This window comes from Ammospiza caudacuta, chromosome 6 (assembly GCF_027887145.1).
Source record: "Ammospiza caudacuta isolate bAmmCau1 chromosome 6, bAmmCau1.pri, whole genome shotgun sequence".
NCBI classification, from domain to species: domain Eukaryota; kingdom Metazoa; phylum Chordata; class Aves; order Passeriformes; family Passerellidae; genus Ammospiza; species Ammospiza caudacuta.
The window spans coordinates 39144689-39167779 of record NC_080598.1 but is presented as its reverse complement, the minus strand read 5'-3'; the positions used below and the strand labels follow the sequence as shown (position 1 = coordinate 39167779).

General features: G+C 39.8%; 1 protein-coding gene across 6 annotated transcripts in view; it reads left to right on the top strand.

The window, feature by feature from the left end:
* The first annotated feature begins 583 nt into the window (after nt 1-583).
* The window catches only part of HECTD1 (HECT domain E3 ubiquitin protein ligase 1), a 59408-nt gene continuing 36900 nt past the window's right edge, over nt 584-23091 (top strand). For 3 of the 6 annotated variants that reach the window (XM_058806171.1, XM_058806169.1, XM_058806166.1), the window contains exons 1-6: nt 584-708; nt 2725-3000; nt 18104-18338; nt 19236-19463; nt 22024-22305; nt 22613-22883. In XM_058806171.1, the coding sequence (XP_058662154.1) occupies nt 2861-3000; nt 18104-18338; nt 19236-19463; nt 22024-22305; nt 22613-22883 (1156 nt within the window). In that variant the 5' untranslated portion in view covers nt 584-708; nt 2725-2860. Of the gene's footprint in view, nt 709-2724; nt 3001-18103; nt 18339-19235; nt 19464-22023; nt 22306-22594; nt 22884-23091 lie in introns of all 6 variants that reach the window. The other 3 variants (XM_058806170.1, XM_058806168.1, XM_058806167.1) reach the window with 1 other exon arrangement.

Below are 23091 nucleotides of genomic sequence, written 5' to 3'. Positions count from 1 at the left end.
TGTGCAAAGTGGTTGCACAGCATTTTGCAGCACGTATGGCAGCGGACCACTCTACTGGCAAAGGTGTCTCAAGCTACAGGGCGTAATTGCAGCACTTCAAACTCACTGCTCGGTAAGAGCAAACTAAAACCTTCGCTCTCTAAGACCCAGCCCTGCGACGCTCAAATCCGCTCACCAGATCCATTTTAATGGAGGTTCGGGAGGGGGATCAAAGTATTTTCTAGAGCGGCCCCTGAAAGTATAAGCCCCGCCGTAAATGTACAGAATATTATATCGAAGTAAATAACCAGAATACGGGAAGAAATAAAATGACCTGTAAAGGATAAAAAAAAAGAAAAATCCCCACGCAGTCATGTGAAGGCCACCCGGGCCGGGGAGGGCCCTTGGCCGGGCAGGCCGCGCCTGGGGCAGCCCGGGCCCCGGCTCTCAGTTCCGCAGGGCGGCGCGGGGCGGAGCGGGCCCGCGGGAGCGGCCCCTTCTCCGCCGAGGCTCCGCCAGCGCCCCCAGCGGCCGCTCGGCCGCCTCAGCTCCTCCCCGAGCGCGGCTCCTGCCGCGCCCGCCCACCCCGCAGCGGGCGGAGCGCCATGGATGCCGCTGGCCGCCGCCTGCCGCGGGGCTCGGGCTGCCGCCGCCGCCGCGCCGCCGCTCCCGTCTCGGCGTGGCGCTGAGGAGGGCTCGGCTCCGGCGAGGAGGCTGCGGGAGGCTGAGGTGAGCGGCGGGGGTGGCGCGGGGCCTCTCCGGCCTGCGCTGGGGGACGGCGCCTTTCCCGAGCAGCCAGGCCGGGTCACCCTGCGCGGCCTGCGGCTCGCCGGGAACTCGAGCGTCGCTGCCCGGGCCTGTCGGGCCGGGAGGGAGCGGGCCGGAGCTGCGGGCGGGGAGAGGCGGCGGCTGCCGGAAAGTCTGTGCGAGGGGCCGGGGGCAGAGCGGGGCGGCGCTGCCGGGGAGCCCCTCACGCCGCCGGGTGCCCCGTGCGGGGGCGGCGAGGAGGCGGAGGCGGTGCCTGCCGTGCCCCGGGCGGCGCCGTGTGGGGAAGGGGCCCAAAGCCCCGAGCGCCGCGCGGGCCCGGGGCCCGCCTGGCTGGTGCGAGCAGGCCCGGGCGGCGCGGGGGGAGCTGCGCTGCGGCCTGGCCCCTGCTCCGGGCTCAGCCCGGCCGCTCCGCGCTCCGGGTCTGCGCGCTGCCTCCTGTACGGCCCGGCTGGGCTGCGAGAACAGCAGGTGCCTGGGCTGAACTTACCCCACTTTCGCCGTCTCTTAATTTTCTTGTTTCTCTCGCTATCACTCATCTCTCCGCTCCCGGAAATAACGATTTAGTGGTGTTAAGGCGAGGTAGAACACTTATAATGCGATCCCACTTTTTTTGTCTGAAAGTAGTTTTATGTAGGATTCGAGCCGGAAATGCAGTCTGTAAACATCTTGGAGAATCATAGGCAGTGTTTAAAACACAGAAAACCAGTTTACTAATATTAAATTAGTTTTTAGAGTAAGATAATATCAAATATATAACTGGTAAGCAATAGCTGAGGGGCCTGTAATGTTATGGTCCTAAATTTTAGAAAAATCCTATCTGTTGTGCTTCTGTAACATCTCTGAGTTTTAAGCTGTTGTGAAAGAGCTGATTCAGTGTGTGTTTCTTCATGTAATACTAATTTCTGATTCCCTTTTGTATACATGCCCTTGATGGGGTTATTTTTTAACTATTAACTCATTAGCAGCAAGTAAACAAGTAGGCAGACTTTGTCCAGATCAAGCTTCTTCCTCCCACATCACCTCCCCCCTGTTTGTGGTGATACTGTCCGGCATTTCATATTTACCTAGGAGTTTGATGAACTACTTCTTCTTCTCTAAGATGTGTTTTGAAAGAGTATTATTTTTCTTGTGTGTCTAATTTGGAGAGATTGGTTTGTAACTCATTAGGTTTTATATGAAAATAGTCATGTGTGCTGTGTTTTTAGGCAAGGGAGGTGAATTTGACTGTTTGTTAAACACAAAGTTTAGGCAAGGGGACTTTTTTGGTCTTCAGCTTGCATGTACAGCTCTGGCACTGGGCCAGCAAATAATGTTGTTTTCCTTATATGTATGTGAATTATTTGAATCATTCACTGGATTTTTTGAAAGGTGTGAATTAAATATTTTTTTCAAAAAAGTCTCCCAATAACCGAACAAACCCCTAACTCTTGAAAACTGAAGTGATTTTTAAGTTGTCTTTTTATATCCTTTGACATAAAAAGCCTCTTTTCCTTATGTTTGAATGTTGTTTTAAAAGATGAAGGATTTGAACTTTTAAAAGGTTTCTGAAGATTTTGAAAGTCTGGAATTATACATTTTGGTTTTTTATTTTATGGATTTCTGTTTGAAATGTGAAATTCATTATCTTTCTACATTTGAATATTTTCATGAGGAGGTAATGCATCTCATAAAGCTGACCACTTTCTAATAAAGTGATATTAAAGGAGAGGATGGTCAGGACATCACTTTCTCTTAGCTTTAAGAATACACAAAAGGGTTGAGCACAATTTTTCTAGCTGTAATTTTGAGTTCTCCTCAAAACAGAGCAAACTCTTTAGTATTTACCTGCTTAGAAAAAACCCCATTTGCTGGTAAAATATGTGGAAACTTCCTTAATTTCATCCCAAACAGATGCTATACATTTTAGAGAGAAGCAGATACAGAAAATTCAACGACAAGGTTGTGGTGATGATTACTTTTTTTACTTTTTCTTGCCAGGTGAAAACTGCAAAAGCGCGAGGCTGACTGAAGAAAGAAAATAATTGTGCTGAAGTTAGTCTGGCTTCTACAATTAAAGGATATTTTTGGTACTTTTTAATTGAAGTGGAGGCGGCTTTTTTTTTTGTAAAAAACCATGGCAGATGTGGATCCAGACACGTTGCTGGAATGGCTGCAGATGGGGCAGGGGGATGAGAGGGATATGCAGCTGATAGCACTGGAACAGCTCTGCATGCTGCTTCTGATGTCAGACAACGTGGATCGCTGCTTTGAAACGTAAGTGCATCTGCCTTTCCTTTTTGGAATGCTATTTTCCCCTTTCTGTGGCTGAATGTCATATTTAACATTCCTAGAAACTTTCAGCCTCAAAAATGTTTTTGCAAACTGAACTTCAGTTTAGATCACTGAAATCAAGAGTTTCCGTTAATGTCACGTTAAGTACTGTTGTCTGATTAAAAATGTAGTGTTTTTTGGGTGATACACAGTGCCTGTTCTGACCCAGGAGCTGGTTGCAACTCTGAATACATTTCTTTCAATTAAATAATGTGCATTTGTATGTGTATATGTGTGGGATGTTGGTTTTTCTTTTGTTTCTTTGTTTCTTTTTTACTTTTGGAGGTGGTTGTATTTTTGGTTTTTTGTGTGTGTTTTGGTTTGGTTTTGCTTTGTTTTGTTAGAGAAAAACTTTTTTTGCACTAGGATTATGATCACCTAGATATATTTAAGCATCCATACTCTCACAGTACTTTTAGCAAGGGATATAGTAGCTTTTTTTTTTTGAGTTGTGCAAGTCCAAGCAAAAATCACAACAACCACAAATATTTTGCCCCTTGTTTGGGGCACGTTGCTGTTCATGCCACCCTCCTTCTCAGCTGCATTTGTACACTTTATATAGCACAGTCCCTGCACTCAATCCTTTTTACATTTCTCACAGCACAAAATGCTGATTTAATCACTGCTGTTACTGGAGTGTTTCTGGGCTTGTGTTACGCTACTTCCTATGAGAGCCCACCACTAGTCTGGAAAAGGTGGCAAAAGTGTAAGCAATCACAACTTTGACTTTTTTGGTTGGTTTCTTCAGTTCTGATTTTCATGCTCTTCCCTCTCTTCCTTCCCATGGTTTTGTTCATTGCTCTCACTTTCTTTTCATAATAAAATATGGCCAGTGTTTTTGAGATACCTGCTGCTTTTTAGGAGTGTGGGTTTAGAAGCACTTGAGAAGGTAGCTGTCTGTTACACTGTTCAGTTTTGTAGCTCTGATGGAAACAGTTTTCAGACTTACCTCTTAGAAGTTCTTCTCATGACTGTATTTATTACAGGAAATGTAAAATTCATACACCTCTAATATTTGGATTTGTAGTAGTTGCAGAGCACTGAGCACAATTTTGTACAGTGCTTTAGAAATTGAAGCTGCCTGTTCTTTGCCTTGGTGAGCTTATGGGTAAAATTTTGACTTGAAGAGCCTTACTGTAGTGAGATCCATTCAACTTCCCTGTCTATCCTCATACTGCTGATGGAGGGGAGCCTGAGAATTCACCATTGTAGAACAACACTTGGTAGTTAAGAATGAATTTTTCTGATTAATCTGGGTGAACTGCCTGCTTCAGGATATTCTGTTCTGTACTGGTGCAGAACTAGGCATAAGCATTTTGAAGGTTATCTCCTGGGTATTTGAGAGTCAGGAATGAAATATCCAGTTTAAAAAACCAGTTGTGGGTTTTATGCATCTTGTTTAGAACAGGCTTTTATTTCAATAAAAGTGAATTAAGTAGTCCAAGTGCTTCTTTTTTTCTTAAAGTGTATATAATGAATGCTCTGTTATTGCACTGTTGTGGTTTTAAAATTATTTATGTCTGAAAGAAGAAATATTTAAAATGCCATTTGGCATTTTAATTTTTCTTTTGAGCATTGGTATAGTGTAATTTTACTGGTCTTCTAAGTTCTCTGTTTCTTTTGTCTTGTAAGTTTTCCCTAAAAAGAAGAGAGTGAAATGTAGGTAGGGGAAGAAGTTACCAAAGTTCTCTGCCTGTTGAAGTGATTTTGCAATAATGTTGAAACTGCTACTGCTACTTTTTATTGGCTCTGTGACCATACTGAAGTATGTGCTCTGGTACCATGGCATCTGGTGAGCTGACATGGTGCATCATTGCCTTCTTCCCATTTCTCACCCACCCTTTTTATTCCTCCCAACCATACTGTTCTTCCTGCCACTCTCAGGGCTTACTGGACTCCTAATTCTTGCATGTGCGAGCTGCTCATTGAACCTACTGAAGGAGGCTGTAAGTTTTCTGCTGTTACAGTGAGTTACAGCATACAGGGAGGTGTCAGATGAGCACTGGGGATGGAACTGCACAACTGGAGGTATGGGAGAAGCAGAGAAGGGTGTGCAGTCTTCAGTGGAGAGCTCAATGATTGTCTCGTGTGCTTATGTGTGCCTGCATTTCAAAGTGACTTTATTTTGGAACTTTGTAAGGAGCAGATATCTTGGAAAGTGTATTTAAAATCTTTCCAAATGACAGTTAAAGTATTGTCATGTGCTGAGAGGGTATAAATAAAATAATAATGGATAGTATTTTACAGTTCCTTTTCAGCTTGTTTTTTAAAGGAATTGCTGCTTGCTGAAACAGGAGATTTACTGTGTGACAGAGGGGCTGCTAAACTCTTTTTTCAGGAACTAATCTTGAAAATATTTTCAGCATGCCTGATCTAGAATATGGATGTATTTTTCTGTTGGTTAGAAAACTAGTCTCTAGACTTCACAAATTTTTTTCTTCTACTAAATAAGAACAGCATTTCCAAGTTTTTGGATGCTGTGCACATGTTATTTGAAGATCCTGGAATTGTTCATTTGTATTAGTTGTACGTAGAGAAAACATTAAAGAAAATTTTTAATCTCAGCAACTTTGAGATGGACTTTTAAAACAATTTCTTGGAGAATTAAATGGGATGTTTTTCACATCTTATTTAGAGTAACTTTAAATATTAAGTATTACTCCACTTTTACGTAAGATATTATTTGCTTTTGTGGTGTAAGCTAAGAAAAAGCCCATCATTTTAGTGAAGTACATCTGGTGATTGAAGCTGGGTATGCTGAGGACTGGCAAAAGTGAAACAAGACCACATCAGAGTATTGACATGAATGCTATACATCTCTAAAACCACAACACAGTTTCCATACTGCTTTCTTAAGGAGCTTAGCATAATACACAATCTCACTAAGCCAAGAAAGCACAAAGTTGAATAAAAAAAAGGTATTGAAATGTTGGATTCAGAATCTTGCGCTTCATTTTTGCAAGAGTTACTTGCAGACATGTTCTGAAGGAAATGATATAGCTAATAACAAAAGTAATAATTTGCTTTTGTACAAAAGTAATGGATAGTGAAACTAGTGTTTCAGGTCAGCTCCAAACTGGAAGCAGGCACACGTGCAGGATGGTGTATTTATTTCATAATGTTCTTGCAGAGTTCTAGCAGCATCACAGCAGATTTCAGGGTATGCAGCTGATGAACAGGTAGTGCTGCCAAATAATTGATGTTTCTTTTCTCCTTCCCAGATTTACATATTACATCCAATTAAAAGATTTTGGAAGTTACTCATATGTTAACATTACAAAAATCAGTGGCATATTCATCTTCTGGTGATAATGAGTCACAGACTCTGCTAGTCAATTGTCATGAAGAATGGCTAACATTTTACCAGCAACAAAAGCCACTAACTTGAACTACAGAAACTTAATGAATGAGGAGAAATGCTTTTGTTAAGTAGTTTAGTTGGAGTAAAACAGCATAACTGTTGTGATTATAAGTGTTAGTCCCAAATTGTAGTTAAACTATGTGCTATTAAATCCACTTGAATAGGAGTTTAAGGAATGCATTTAATATGAACTTAATTGAAATTTTGGGGTTTTTTTTGTCTTTTAAATTACCTGTAACAGTTTAAATGTATGTAGAGGGTCTTAGTTGCAATTTCACATTATTAATGTAGCTTTTTTCTGAGTAGGTGTTTCAATTTATTCTTTTTTCACCTCGTGCAATTGTTTCACTTTTTTGGTGAAATAAAATTAGAGCTCTTCTGGATGGGCTTTCTGTTGCTGTCAAAGTACCTAGCAATTAATTACAATGAAAATTTGTAGATTAAGGCACTGCTATAACAAAGTAAGACCTGCTCAAAACCTTTTTACAGCAGATGAAATAGGCCTTATTAATGCTCAGAAGGAGAAAACATCTTCCTGTTTGGCTGTTCTGTAAGTTACCTCTGTATATTTGGCACTAACAGATTGTAAGCAATAAATTATCAGGAGTTATCAGCTCATTTGACAAATACAAACAAATTGTACAAAGGGTCATATGTTAGGGTTCTAATGTGTAAAATAGAAATCCTTTCAGTTTATTTTTTAGATCAAATATGTTTACTTTATTCACACTGAACTTTTTTCTTTTCAGAGTATCTGTTCACTAGGGAAGAAGTGCATATCTTTATATTGTATTTGCTAGCAATTATAAGAAGAAATTCTAGTGGACCAAAAACTGTTCTTGTGAGCCAGTGAGACTGTTAGAGTAATGTGGAACAGTTTAGCTTTACTTCCACCTGCTTAAAACTACATTCTCCTGTCTTTATCAGGATTGCAAAACTCCAGTAAATCAAAATTAGATACATGGACAAAAAAAAAAATCCTTTAGAGATAGGGATAGAAATCCAAAGTGCTGGTTTTCAGGAATATATTTACAATCTGGGCTGCCTTTACAAAACATCTTTGTAACTCAGACAGTAAAGTGCCCTTTAATAGGTCTGATAATTATGGAAAAACTAACAGGCTGAGAGAGCAGCTCTGTTGGTATCAAGGTGCTTTCATGCTTTGTGTCTTATAGATTTGCTTGTTTTCTTATTCTAAGGAAAAAATAAAATCAGATCATTGTTACACTTTTGTGCTGGAGTGCAGCAGTGAGTAAATTAGATTAAGTATTGCTGTCAAAAATAGACTACAGTTTTCATTATTTTTAACCATGCAAAGCACATGTTCTTAGTGAATTATTGGCTTTTGTTGCTGGTTTGCACTAATGCAGACATCTCTCCCAAATGAAATTTTGTAACCTTTGCAGTGGCAAGTCTCATGTGATTCCTACTAAGCTTTTTTTCTTTTAATGAAGGCAGAGGGTATGGCAGCAGTGGAATACCAGTAATTTACTGTGTGGCCTCCAATATAGGGGGATCTTCATCATCCTATAGAGTGGTTTTCTGAGATGGAAGTAGGGGTGTGCTGTGTATTTTTCCAGTCTTGTTACAACCTAATGTTTAGAATCATTGCTGATTTTAGGGCTGTTTTTTTGTTGTTGTTTTTGGTTTTCTCTCTCTTTCAGTTACAAGAATTTTAAAATACTTATGTCTTTCTGGTTGCTCTTTGTAAAATGGGAATTGTGGCCTCATTGTCACTGGTATTGTGGAGATTAATTAACCTTGTCTAGTTATTTTGAGAATCTTAATGGTTGCAAAGGTCAGAAGGGAAGATTAAGTCTAAATTGACACCTTCTTTTCTGTCATGGCCATTATATTTTATATGGTTATTACTGGATTGAGCATCTTGTTTGATACAAGCATAGTGTGTAGCTAATGCTTTTGAGAGGGCATCCTACCTAATTTTACCCTCTCTTTTGCTATTAAATCTGCAGCCTAAGTTGTCCTTGTTGAAATTGACTTGCTCTTTTCCATAAGAATTGGCCAGTCTGATGAATTCTGTAGACAGCAGTCAGTTCACCTTGTCCTGTGCAGATTAAAAGCCTGCTCTTACTGTAAATGTACCTGCACACAAAGGCTTCATCAGCTCTTGATCTTCCTCCCCTTCTCTAGTTCTTCAGTTTACAAGTTCTTCAGAAATGATTTCCAGTGTTGCCTTCATCCATGCTGTTTATAGTAGTGCCTCTGACTTGCTGTTACCAGTTAAACATGCCAAGTTGTGTTAGATGTTTCCAAAACTTTGTACAGGAAGTGTGGTTTTAGTTATCTGTCTTCAGAATTGCTTTCAAGGATATGAGTGCTTGCTGCTTAGGTATGGCTTGATGTATTACCTAGACTAAAATCTGTAACTTGGCATTTGTGTGTGTCAAAACACATTTTGTTTAAATGAGCCCATGCCTCTGGATGTTCCAGACAAATCATCACATTGTCACTATTTACTAGTCTGGCATTTAAATTTCTTTTTCTAGTGATATCTTCAAATATTATTTGTTTTGCTCAGAATTTTGTGTGTGAAATTAAGCTGAAGTGATTCCTGCGAGTACTGTGCAAAAGTTGGGTGCAGGATGTTAAGGCATCAGGTTAATGACTTTTGAAAGTGTCAGCTCCTAAGAGATTGGAGACCAATAAAAGATGTTACAGGAATTTCAAATTGCAGGGTTCCTTTCTTGCATGACTAGTGGTCAAGTGATTTTTAATATTGGCCCTTAAGAAGAGGTGTAGATAGCACAGATGTTAACTAGATTGCTAATAGGGAAGTGGAAGTTTTCTTGTGTAAGTCAGTTATTTTTTTGAGCACCTGGGAATCCAAAAGTAGCTAGTGGTTATATGTGCATATTTAGGCATGCACAAAAAATGATACTTTTTGTTTAAATTGCTTATTTCCTTTTGAAATGTTGACAGATGCAATCTGTACGCAAAGCATTCTCCGTTTGCACAATTGAGGTTGCTACTAGTGGAAGTCATAGGCAGAAAGACCTGTAGTTTCACATTCTTTAATTTATTCAGCTATTGTGGACTAAGAGTCTGTAAAATATTTACAAAATGCTGGAGATTGGAGAACAAACATGTGGAGTTATTACCCTGAGGTATGGCATAGCTTTTATGAGATGCTGAAAAATGATAAAGGCAGCCTAACATGTCCTTTATAAATTCAGGAATAAGGCAAATGGTAATTTATTTAGAAATTCAGAAATTACCTATCCTGTGGAAACTGTTTCCTCATATGGATTTTTCTTATGTTTCATTTTACACAGCTGATATTTATTGAATGTGTAGTCGAATACTAAATGTCCAATACTAATTGTCTTCCTGCCTAGTAATGAACTCTCAGAAGAGGGTTCAGCTCCATTATTTATTTAGCTAAAAGAAAGTTTGAAAGTTTTTTTTAAATGTCAAATTCTAATTCTAAATTAATTTCTTCTAATTTTTAATAAAGTGGAGCCTGTACTGGAATGAATACAGGATGGAATTGTTAATTCTTCAGTTTAATTTTATTGGCCTGGGCTGTGGTGGCAATTAAGAGTAGGGATTCAGAGTTGTGCAAGTTTTAATGTTTTGTAATTCTGGAAAAAGTTCCTAAATTGTCAGTTAATTTTTTGCCTTTTCTGTGCACATTTAAAATACAGTATGGTGTGTCTGATGTCTTATACATAGTGGTGTTTTCTGGACTTAATTTGTATTGTAACAGTGTTATATGGAAACAGTGCAAAACATGTTTTGGTAATGGATCCAGAAGAATACATACAGGCAGTGCAGGTGCGTGGGCTCTCTTGTGGATGGTCTGGATTACTCTGCTGTTGGTTTTGGTTCATATGTGAAAACAAAACAGTCTTCCAGTGAAAGAACAGTGAAGGCAAAGGCTGAGATCTCTTCCCATAGAAAGAATTACACATAGGAAAAACAAATTAATCAAAAATGAGTTGAAATGACTTTTGCTTTAAGAAAAATCAGTTGTGCAGGATGTTCTTAAAAGTTTCAGAGTTGTGTGACGTGTTGCTGTAAAAGCTTATCTGATAAATTTTTCTTCAAAAACTGTTACTAAAGGGAGTTAACTTCAGTATTTTAGTTTTTATTTAAAATTAATATATACTAAGTAGTGTAGACATATAATTCCTTGTTTTCCCACTTCTAACTGGTTTCAGCAGATGGTATGCATTAAAGATCCAGCTATTGCTGGCAGGCAGCTGAGCTTGGTTTTCTGCCAGAAGTCACATGTCTTGGACCAGGCAGCTTTGCTGAAGGCTTCGTCACATGCCAGGGGCTCCACATCGACTGAATCCAGCGGTTACTTTGGAATTGAGTAACACACCCTAATGCTAGCAGCACTTGTTAACTGTTTTGGGGATGAACTGAACTGGTCTTTTTTCCTTCCTCAAGTTCCTGAAGTTGATTTTTTTTCAAGCATGGCAGTAGTGTAGTCTTCACTATTACCGTTTCTGTTTTAGCTAAGGATTTAAAGTGCATTAAAATATGAAATGTAATTACAGAAATGAGTTTACAGTGCCTATTTTTACTTCCTTGGTATCTTTTTACATTGGCAAGCTGTAAAATCAGCTGAGTCACTTCATTAGAGTTTAAGGGATTAGCACTGGCAGGAGCTTACTGCTGTAGCTATTTAAGAACTTTGTATCCGTATGGATATTTCTGTTCCTAAAGAGGTGGGTGTGTGTGTAAATGTTCAGAAGTGTGTCAGCATATGGAGTTATGCTGATTATAGTGCTGTAAATTCTGTAGTAATTTAATTATTCTGACAAATTTTCTTAGTCTTTCTTGACATCAAGATGATTATGATATTTGAAAAATATTTTTAGGTCATGTATATTTTTCGCAGAGAAAGAGTGCATATTAAAGGATTAGTGTTTTATGGTTTTTACAACCTAATAACTCACTTTAACAGTGAAAGTATGACTATATTTGTTTAAATATAAATTATACTGAATCAGCACTTTTCAATGTGGTTTACTTCTTGATGTCAGTACAGAATGCTCTAGTACCCTAATCTTAATGGATCATAATATAGATGGGAAATATTGATGAGGAATATTACCTATTTTGGACAAACCTATCTTTCAGCAAGATCTTTGAAACATGGTGGGTGGAAAACTTGGAAGACAGTAACTAACAGCAGCTCTTCTCCTGGAAGTACAGGAATAGAGTTGAGTGGACATTGAGAGCTGCAAGACTTAAAGTAATTAGCAAGAGCTCTAGTGTGGGTTGTAGAGTAACCTCATTAACTTGAAGTCGGTCTTTCACTAAGGAGTAACACTGAGTGACCTCATTAATTCACTAAGTAGTCCCTAATCACTCTTCTAAAATACACATTTGAAGCACTTTAGGAAGTGCCTAATGTGGTATTAATACAGCCCCCTAGAAATAAAAATCTAAAAATATTTTCCTTTCATTTTCATGTTTATTAAAAGAAGGGCCTAAATAGAAACCTGAACTTCAGAGGTACCTTTTTGCCATTATTTTCTGATTTGAAAGAATAAATACAAATAAAGAATTTTTCTGTAGTAAAGAAAACTCATAATCTTTTTGCTAGTTTCACTGCAAATAGGTAATTGTGAACAGTGATTCTTCGCCTACAGCTTTAGGAATTTTTCTGTCATAGTTTCATTTTTTTCTGAGATACTACTTTTAGTTAATATGTGGTCTGGATAAAAGCAGCATGTGAACCCAGTTTTGATACTGGAATGGTTTAGAAATTATGCACTTAGCCTTTTTTTTTCCTTGGTGGGTGTTGATCCTTGCAGTAATGGCAGGTTTATTGGTGTATTTTTCTCTTGGAAATCACAAGCATCATTTGTCCGTAGATGGAAGTGTACTAAAAGCTGACCATTGGTTTCTATCCTGTCACATCAGTTCATTCAGTGCTGTAGCTTTGATCTCAGTTTCCCTTATGTCCCAGGAAGTTTTGACAGTCTTGTTTTTCTCATGTAGACTGTTTTCTAAAGGTGAGTCCAATGTTCAGCCTGTGTCTGTGTTATGGACACTCCTGGAATGTTTTGTTTTACTGCCTGTCAAAATACATTTTAGTTCTGAGCATAGCCTTAGTTAGAACAGAAATAAGGTCTATATTACTATAGGGTCCTAGTATTCCTCAGCCAATATTTGAAGCAGTTTTAGGTCCTTTTGATTTGTTTTGGACTACCTAAGAAAGCCAGTAAGGATTTACCTTGGAATTGTGGTGTAATAGTGATGCATACATAACATGATTTGTCTGATTCACCCTTTGGCTCCTGCTGATGTTGACGGTATTTGCTTACTTGGTGCTTCATTAAAAAGAGGGGCTGGTCCTGAGAAGGTGCTTGGCCTGTTTGCTAGTATTGCTTCCAGGTAAGCTGGAGATTTCTCTTCCCTCTGCTGCCTTTACTTATGCTTTAGTGCCTTTGCTTGGGATTGGATTGAGTGAAGTCTTAAGGGCTACTCTGAAAACCCATTTTCACAGTTTTGAGGTATGAAGACCATCCACTGAATAAAAGCAGCACTTTCCCTCTCTTTTTATTGGTTAAATGCCTGCACAGATAAAAACCCAGTGGAGCTGCCTCAACAGTAGGGAGTGGCATACTTTGGGCATTTCCTATGCGGCTCTGATGATGTTGTACCTCATCTGTCATTGTGGGGCTGGTGTTCCCACCTAGCCCTGTTAGTTCTTTCTCTGGCACTACTCACACAGGCACCTTCTTCTCCCTGAGACAATGCAGAGCTGATGCTTATGGTTTCAGCCACAGGAGACCCATGTCATCACTTAGAGCAGATTTGGGGATTAAAGGGGGATCACTGTAAAGCTGACCCGTGTGCTTTTGTTTGTATGCAGTTATTGATAGAGAAGTTAACTACAGCATCAAGATTGAAGTCCCTCAAAATGGCAGCTAGGCAATTTTATACTGTAATTTTTTAGCCACCTGTTTGAGAAGATCATGGCTGGAGCACCAGGGATGTGTTCATATATCCTTCTTGCCTGCTATTACAGGCTGAACCATGGATCAATGTGCGAATGACACAACTGGTACTTGTAGTCTCTTGTTTTCAGGAACTTTACACCCTGGTAAGGCCTGAGGGAACTTCAGCAGGCCAAAAGAATCTGAACTTATCTTTATGGGCTGTGTGTGCTTATGAGTGTAATCTGTAAATCTCCAGAGGAGACTCCACAACCTTTCTGTTTGTAATTGCCAAGTCACTCTCCAGGAGGAGTCATTGCAGTTCCAAGTTACTAGAAAAAGAAAATTTTGTAAATGAAATATTGTACCTATTTGTAAAGGTGGAAAGGAGGACCCTGGGAAGTACTGCCCAGTCAGCCTCACCTCTGTGCCTGGGGAGGTCATTGAACAGATCCTCCTAGAAGCTGTGCTAAGGCACATGGAGGATAGGGAGGTGGTTTGGGACAGCCAGCATGGCTTCAGCCAGGGCAAGCCCTGCCTGACCAACCCTGTGGCCTTCTGTGATGGGGTGACAGTGGACAGGAGAAAAGCAACAGATATCATTTATCTGGACTTCTGTAAAGCCTCTGACAGGCTTCCTCCTAACAACATTCTTTCTAAATTGGAGAGAGAAGGGTTTGCTGTGTGGACTGTTAGATAGATTAGAAATTGGTTGAATGGTCACATCCAGAAGGTAGAGGTCAATAGCTCAGAGTCCTGACGGACATCAGTGACAAGTGGTGTCCCTCAGTGATCTGTTTTGGGACCAGTGTTATTTAATATCTCTGTTAATGCCATGGACAAAGAGATTGAGTGCAGCCTCAGCAGGTTTGCAGATGACACCAAGCTGACTGGTGTGGATGACAAACCTGAGGGGTTGGATACCCTTCAGGGGAATGAACAAAGTTGAGATGTGTGCACATGGGATTCTCAGGAGTTTTAACAAGAGCAGGTGCTGGTGCTGCTCCTGGGTTGGGGCACGGCCCAGTCTCAGCACAGGCTGGGCATGAGCAGCCCCAGGGCAGCCCTGCCCAGAGGGACTTGGGGGTGCTGCTGGCTGAGAGGCTGCACATGAGGCACCATGGGCACTGCCAGCCCAGAGAGCCAAACGTGTCCTGGGCTGCAGCCAGAGCAGCGTGGGCAGCAGGGCCAGGGAGGGGATTCTGCCCCTCTGCTCTGCTCTGCTGAGAGCCACTGCAGGGCTGCACCAGCTCTGCGTGCCAGCACAGGAGGGACAGGGAGTGAGTCCAAAGGAGGGCTATGAATGGAGGGATGGAGCATCTCTCCTATGAGGAGAGGCTGAGAAAATTGAGATTGTTCAGCATGGAGAAGAGAAGGCTCTGGGCTGACCTAATTATGGCCTTCCAGTAGCTGAATTGAGCCTACAAGAAAGCTGGAGAAGGAACTCTTACAAGAGCATGTGGTGACAGGACAAGGTTACTGCCAGGCACCGATCAAAGCCACTCTTGTTCCCCCCTGCAGTTGGACAGGAGATAGAGAATATGATGAAGGGTTCATGGTTGAGATAAGGTGTGGGAGAGAGATCACTCAGTAAATACTGTCATAGGAAAACCAAAGTTTAATTTGGGATATTAACTGAATTTATTGCTAACAAAATCAAAGTAGAATAATGAGATGTAAAGTAAATCTTAAAAACACCTTCTCCCCTACCCTTTATTCCTTCCCAATCTCTACTTCATCCCCCACCAGCAGTGAAGGGAGATGGGGAATGGGGGTTACAGTCAGTTTATCACTGATTGTTCCTGCTGCTGCTCAGGAAGAGGAGTCCTTCCCCTGCTCCAGTGTGGGGTTCCTCTCTGGAACATTCCTCCAGGAACTTCTCCATCCTATGGGCAACAGTTCCCCCCAAACTGCCATGTGGGTCACTCTTCCATGGGGTGCAGTCCTTCAGGCACAGCTTGCTTGAGTGTGAGTCTCCTGGATTGACAACCATCAACCCAGGGGATGGGCTGGGCATCCATCTGCTCCAGTTTGGGTCTCCTCCGTGGGCTGCAGGTGGATCTCTGTGTCCCTGTGGTTCTCCATGGGCTGCAGGGGAATCTCAGCTCCAGCACTTCCTGCCCCTTCTCCACCTTGGTGTCTGCAGAGCTGTTCCTCTCACGTATTCTCACCCTGTTCTCCTCTGGCCACAATTACATCTGTGCAATGACTTTTTTTTTTTCTTAAATATGTTATCACAGAGGTGTTGCCACCATTCCGGATTAACTCAGGCTTGGTGAGCAGCAGGTCCATCCTGGAGCCTCCTGGCACTGGCTCTCCAGGACATGGGGGAAGCTTCTGGCAGCTTCTCACAGAAGTCACCCTTGTAGCTCCCTCTGCTACCAAAAGCTGGTCACACAAACCCAATATAGTGTTCCAGAGAAGCTGTGGATGCCCCATGCTTGGAAGTGTTCAAGGCAAGTTTGGGTGGAGCTCTGAGCAACCTGGTCCAGTGAGAGGTGCCCCTGCCCATGAGGTCCCTCTCAACTCAGGCCATTCTATGATTCTGTGACGAAGCCTGGTTTTCTTATGGGGAGGCTGGAAATCATTCCTCTAAGTCAGAAAACAAAGGTACTGACAGCTAGTGGAGATTGTTCTGTACCCACTGATTGAAAAAGTGGTCTCTGATTAGTGTAGCTAGAGGTTCTGGCAAAAGGATCATTTTAAAACACCCTTAATCCTTAAATTTGTGCTAGAGAGCTGTGCTTTTATATGGACAGCACTGCTGATAGAGTGCACTGGCATCTGTGTGCTGACAAAGAATTCAGTATAAGGGATATGCTCTTAGTAACTTAGTATTTTACTGTGTCTGCTGGGTAATTAGTGGATAGGTGATGGAATTTTAATTCTTTAATTTTATTTAAAAAATACAGCTGAGTTTCTTTTGTGTTGTGCTTTGTAAGCTGTTAAATCATAGGAAAAATGTAGGTTTTAGATTTGCTAAGTATGGCTTTTAACTTTCTGCAACTGTGTGGCCATCTAAGAAAAATGCTCTTACTAGTATTAAAATAGACAGTGGAGCTCACTGCCTTCCACTTGGTAATATATCTGTGGGTTTGGTTTGTTTGGGACTTTTTAAGATTTGTGTTTATTGGATTTTTTTTCTTGTAATATAGTTTGAAGAACCTTGTTCAATAGCAATGTTTTAGTGATCTGCCTGGTGTTGCATAAAATTCAGTGTAAAAGATCCAACACCAAAACCCTTGAATACATTGTCCACTTGTAATTTTATGTACTGAAATGCTTCTTGTGTCATCATATGGTGGTCATCTAATAAGGAGTACAAATTCAGAATTGCAAAGTTACTGTTTAAACCCTCCTTAAAGATGTAGAGTTAAATAACAAATTTCTTAAGAACAACAGACAGTATAGGCTGGATAGGCCAATATAAGTTTTACATTTGTGTATGGGCTGTGTTGAAGCTTCACTTATTGATTTGTCATTAAATATTGTTGGGTAATGTATTTAATTGTCAGACAGCATTATTAGTTACTTCACAAAGCATGGTAAGATCTTGAAGGAAACTATTAGCATTTTGCTGTCCCAGGATTTGGTGTCTTTGTGTGAGTCACTGCATACCAGATGGGATACTGAATGACCTCTGAGTCTTCAGAATGATTCATCAACAAGTACTTCACCTGTCTTCCAGACTAAAAAATATGTTGTTATTCTTTATTTTTTGGATTTAGATAGGTTTTAGGGCATCTTTTTCAAAACCAAAGCCCTACTTGAAGGAAAAGTTCAATATTTGCTTCCTGTGGATTTAGTCTGTTCTCCTTCCTACATCTAGGGTTGAGGTATCCAGCTATTTTGACTACTGTTACAGCATCTATCCCCTTCACTTAATTCCCCATCACCTTGGAAGTGCTTTACCACTGTGGTGAACCATCATAATGCTAAGTTTTGCTAAATATGCTACTGGAAGATAAATTGATGTGAAATATAGCTCAATGACTTAGAACTTCTGATCCAAATCAGTCTTAGCCACAGTAGTTCTAATAATGAAAAGTATTATTTCAGTTTATAATCTGTAATGTTAAGAGGAATAGAAGGAGGACCATTACAGCTTGCTTTTTTTGTATTGAAGTTTTGGGGATATTCTTCACCATTCTTGCATATGGAAATGAGGCTAACAATAAAAAGGAGAGCCAGAGACTACTGAGACATGGATATGGAGAGAAAATGCAGTGGATGCAAGCTACATTAATTAAATACGTTTGCAGTGTGATTAAGGGGAAATAATGAGGCAGGGGAGGAGACTGAGATAGGATAAAAAGACAAGGGAAATAACATAGGGAAGAAGGACCACTCAAAATCAAATTATGTATTAAACCCAAAACCTTTGTATATAAAATTTCATTATTAAGTAGCTATTAATCATCATGAACCTTGAAGCACTTTTAAAGAAACATGCATTCTGTTTGGTGACATGAGGTTAATTCCCAGAAAAAAATCCCAACAGGATAAATTTTTCCCCTGTATGACTGTAAAATTTCAAGAGTATCTTTTTCTTCTGGATTCTTAAAGCAACATCTTTTCAGATTACCTATTTGAATTTTCATGTGTGTATGAGATGTAGGGTTCTAAATGAATGTTTTGAACCAACTCTCAACTAGTTGAGCAGATTGTGTATGTGGAAAGTGTTAATGTGGGAGTGTATTAAATTGCTTAATGTAGAGAAGTGTGCACAACATAGTAATAATGTCTTGTGTTTTTTTTCCTGCAGATGCCCTCCTCGAACTTTTTTGCCAGCACTGTGCAAAATTTTTCTTGATGAAAGTGCTCCAGACAATGTACTGGAAGTAACAGCTCGTGCCATAACTTATTACCTGGATGTGTCGGCTGAGTGCACCCGTAGGATTGTGGGAGTGGATGGAGCTATCAAAGCACTTTGTAATCGTTTAGTAGTTGTTGAACTTAACAACAGAACCAGCAGAGATTTGGCTGAGCAATGTGTGAAAGTAAGTATACTTAAGAACCTCTTGTTTTTAAGGAGATGGATAATTTGCTATTTCCAAAGAGCATCCTCTTATTCCAATCCTTTTTTTTTATTAAAATGTGATAAAAAAATATGGACTATGACAAAAGTGTACATGCTGATACTGCTGCTTATGCTTACTGTCAGTCTGGTGCTCTTCACAGCTCAATTTTTTTTCAAGAAATGTATAGAAAAGGAAACAAAAAATATTAGAAGGAATTTCTTGTTTGTCTTCTGTGACTAGAATGCTAATGGAATGCCAAGGGCTATTTTTATGCTACCAAAGAAATGAAGAATTGCACCAGATACTGATAGATTATCTGGTGTAAAATAATTGTCTGCTACCTCTTCAATAGCACTAGATACAGCTCCCCAGCACCCTTGTGAAGTTTTTAGAGAAATTTAGAAGACCTTAAATCTCTCATTTAAAGCATAACTCATGGCCATGTGGTAGCATATAGTTGGAGTTCTTGATTACCATGGCATCAGAATTTATGCAAGTATTTCCTATTTACTGTATCCAGTCAACTCAGAAATGCATCACTGGGGTAATGGTGCTCTTAAAAGTTTCAAAACTTTCAGTTGTGTGTTTCTCCCAGGATGAGAATTTATTATCTACTTTCATGAACACTTGTTATGACCATCCCTTTGGGGAATGTTCTTGTATTGGCTCCCATATTTTTGAAGAAAGCTGTAACTACTAACTACTAGAGTAGTTTTGCCTCTTTTGGATGTTGAGGAAGAGAGTTGTGATTTTTTTTTTCCTTATTGTTTAATTTTCTTAACCAGTTCTGTAGATGGGTATAAGTATCTGACTATGGATATAAATAACTGACTTTTTGTGTGTAGTTTATTAAAATTAAATTTCTTTTTGGCATAGGTGTTAGAATTAATCTGTACCCGCGAGTCAGGAGCTGTGTTTGAAGCTGGAGGGCTGAACTGTGTTCTGACATTCATTCGTGACAGTGGACACCTGGTTCATAAAGATACTTTGCATTCAGCTATGGCTGTAGTATCCAGACTCTGTGGCAAAATGGAGCCTCAGGATTCTTCATTAGAGATCTGTGTGGAATCACTGTCTAGTTTATTAAAACATGAAGACCATCAGGTAATGTAATAGCTTGCTCAATGTGCTGTGAATTTAGCTTTCGGTATGTTTAATAAAGGAATGACTAGGTAACTTTATACAGCTTCCCTAATGGTGTGTTTACATAGGAGTTGTTATATTTGGGTATTATGGGTAGTTTCCTTTATAGTTGTAATCATAAGAGAATAAAAAGCACGCCTTAGTGTTTGGCTCCAAGTGCTGATGTTTGAATATAATCTTATTTAACCTCTGAAAACTGTATTGAAAAATATCTTGTAACTTTTTTTCAATTCATTTGAGACAGTTTCTGAACTAATTATTGTTCTTTGACTGTACCTCAGTCATTATGAAATTGAGCATAAGTAAGAGGCAATAATTAATTTAGTTTGTGTTTCTTTTGCCAAACTAAGAGAAGCAATAAGAACATCCATGGTCAGTGCTGGAAGCCAGCTTAAATGATAGGAGTAGAAATACTGGTCCACTTCGGTATTACAGTTATAACTTATTTCATCTCAAGCTTCTAACTTGAGCTGAAGTAGTCCTTGTAAAAATCTAGAAAATGAATCCCAGAGGAATTATCTTTCTACTGGTAGAATCCTTTTGTGTATGTCATATTATTGCTCTGGAATAGCCATTTAGCCAAATTCTTGCTGTAGCCTGGCCAGGCTTCTTGTCCAGACTCAGAACTGAGTCCCCATTTTACTCTGACCTCTGTCCTCATTCCTTTCTCTACATGCACAGATCCAGCCTCCAGTCTGGCTTATTAAGCACAGCATATTTGGGAAACTAAATCTCTCTGCCTGTGAGATAATTTTTTAAAATATATTTTTAGATCTTGAAAATTTTCAGGGGGCTGTCATACACTAGACATTTCAGAACAAGCTATGATGTTTTTAGCCATTAAATAATTTTATTAGTACTCTAATCATCTGAGGCAAGCTAAGCTTGAAATTCAGACCATTAAGTCTGTACTATCTTAACTGTTCCCCAATTTATAAGGTGTTAGAGAAAAGCACTTGCTGGGGCTGTTGGAGATCTGAATGAGAGTTCAAATTAACTTAATTGTTCAGCAGTTAAGCTTAGAGATAAGCATGCTTATGATGGGACCCAGATGATAGAAAATATATCTGTACTGGTATCCTTGAGAAATAGGTTACTCATGGAACAAGCCTCAGGATTACAGTGGATATTGGATGTGTATTATGGATTTGTCCAGTAATGTCCCTATTCAAGTTTGTTGCTCCCTACCTTGTCCTTTTACACTGCTGGGTTTGGTCACTTTTTGTGCAGGCTGCCAGTTAGTAACACCACTTGATGGATAAGTTCAGGCCAGATGAATGTAGCCCCAAGAGCAGCTTATCTATAATTTTGGGTTTTTAGACTTTGTGTTACACTTGCAGTTTGGGAGAAGAAATGTAAATACTTTCCAAGTACTCATTTGCTTTGTAAGTACATTCCAAGTACTCTTTTACTAATGCCACTAATGCAGTGTGTTAAATAAGTGATCTTTTTTGTGTATTTCTGGCAGCTGTTAAGATACAGATCTATTGAGTACTTGCAATTTACATTAAGATTGGCAGAGTTGTTTATCTGTGTTGTCAAAGAACTGGAGCAAGATGCCAGAGGACGACAGCAGTGGCCGTTGCACATGAAAGAAAAAATGCAGTGCAAAAAAGTACTGATAATGCAGAATGTTTGGCATGTACAGACCATACCAGAAGTCAAGAAACTTAATGGAGAGTTAAGATTTTTGTCTTCCTGAAGTCTGGCTAATACTCTAATCTTGTTCTGTGTATCGATGAGTAACTGCCTTGAAGTCCTTGGTCTGTGATAGCAGACAGTTGTTTTGAAAATGGACTATGAGTTGACATTTTGGGGAGTAAGAACTGTAGTGATTCAGAGTTGGGTTTGAGAATAGGTATTGTGGGGCTTTTTCTACTATTTCTTGACATCAGTCTGGTTTGCTACTGCACATCTTTAAAGCCAAATGTGCCTGAAGCAAGTTATCTCGATAGGCCGGTGCAAACCTCTTGATCTGAAACACTGAGACACTTCTAGTGTATAGATAGATGTTGAAGGCAAAACCTTCCTTTATTTTTAGTATTGACATGAAAAGATGTTGGGTCCTTTCCTGGGCAGTTGGCCAGCAGTATTTTTTGCTGAATTGTTAAGAGGATCACCAGTAAGCCGTGTTTCCACAGTGTCACTGGAGTTTTTAGTGTGCAGTTGGTTGGTTGGTATTTTTTTCGTTCCTTTAGTAACATTCCTAAATTTGGAAGTTTGTATTTTATTATCACAAAAATTCTTGCATGTCCCTGTGTCAGGTGCACAGTGGATAATCTGCCTTATCCAAGAGCAAAATTTCCTTTTCCCACTTTGTCCTATTTTTAGGCTTGTTCCAATTGAAAACTTTATTGTGCTTAAGAGAAATATGTAGACCTTTAAATATAACTTGAATGATCAAGCTTCATGGTAAAATCAAGTTCCTGTATGTGGTCTGTATTCTTGTGGATATCCTCTTAGCACCTTCTCACCTTAAGTAAAAGATATTTCATTGGTTTTTCTTGCACATCTTTCTTAGGTTTCAGATGGAGCTTTGAGATGCTTTGCTTCATTAGCTGACAGATTCACAAGGCGTGGAGTTGACCCAGCCCCATTAGCTAAACATGGATTAACTGAGGAGTTGTTATCTCGCATGGCAGCTGCTGGTGGGACAGCCTCAGGACCATCTTCAGCTTGCAAACCTGGACGGAGTAGCACTGGAGCACCATCTACAGCTGCAGACTCTAAATTAAGTAATCAGGTGTCAACTATTGTAAGCCTGTTGTCAACCCTGTGTAGAGGCTCTCCAGTAGTAACACATGTAAGAAATCCTTTTATGCTACAGCTTTTTGTTTTCATGGGGCTTTTCCCTTTGTATACTTCAATATATGCAAGATCTATGTTGCTATTTTATAGATAGATATACACATAAATATTTATAGATCATATTTTTTAATAGATATACATATATTTATACATACACACACATGTGTACACATATGTACATGTAAGTTGCTTTTAAAGAGGGGTAAAAAGGAAACATTTCATATGGAAATGAAACCCAATTCTGATAGTATTTTCTAAAGCCCTGTATATTTTTTATTGTTCAGACTTTTAATTATTTCCAGGATCTCCTAAGATCTGAACTTCCAGATTCTATAGAAAGCGCGTTGCAGGGTGACGAGCGATGTGTGCTGGATACCATGCGGTTAGTAGATCTTCTTTTGGTGCTACTGTTCGAAGGCAGAAAAGCCCTGCCAAAATCCAGTGCTGGATCTACAGGCAGAATCCCAGGATTGAGGAGACTTGATAGTTCTGGGGAACGTTCTCATCGGCAACTGATAGATTGCATCCGCAGTAAGGATACTGATGCACTGATAGATGCAATTGACACAGGAGGTAAGCAAAAATACTCCAAAAAAGAAATTATATGCTTGCTTTAGCTTTAATTTTTGTAGTCTGAGTTGTCAGAACAAATGCTGAGGTAGTTAATTGAAAATCATTATATACAAGTTGGCTTACTTTGTTAAATACTCAACAATGTTGTTAGTAATCACACCTATGCCACCTTTTTATTGCAATTCAGAGCATAAATGCTTCTCCAGAA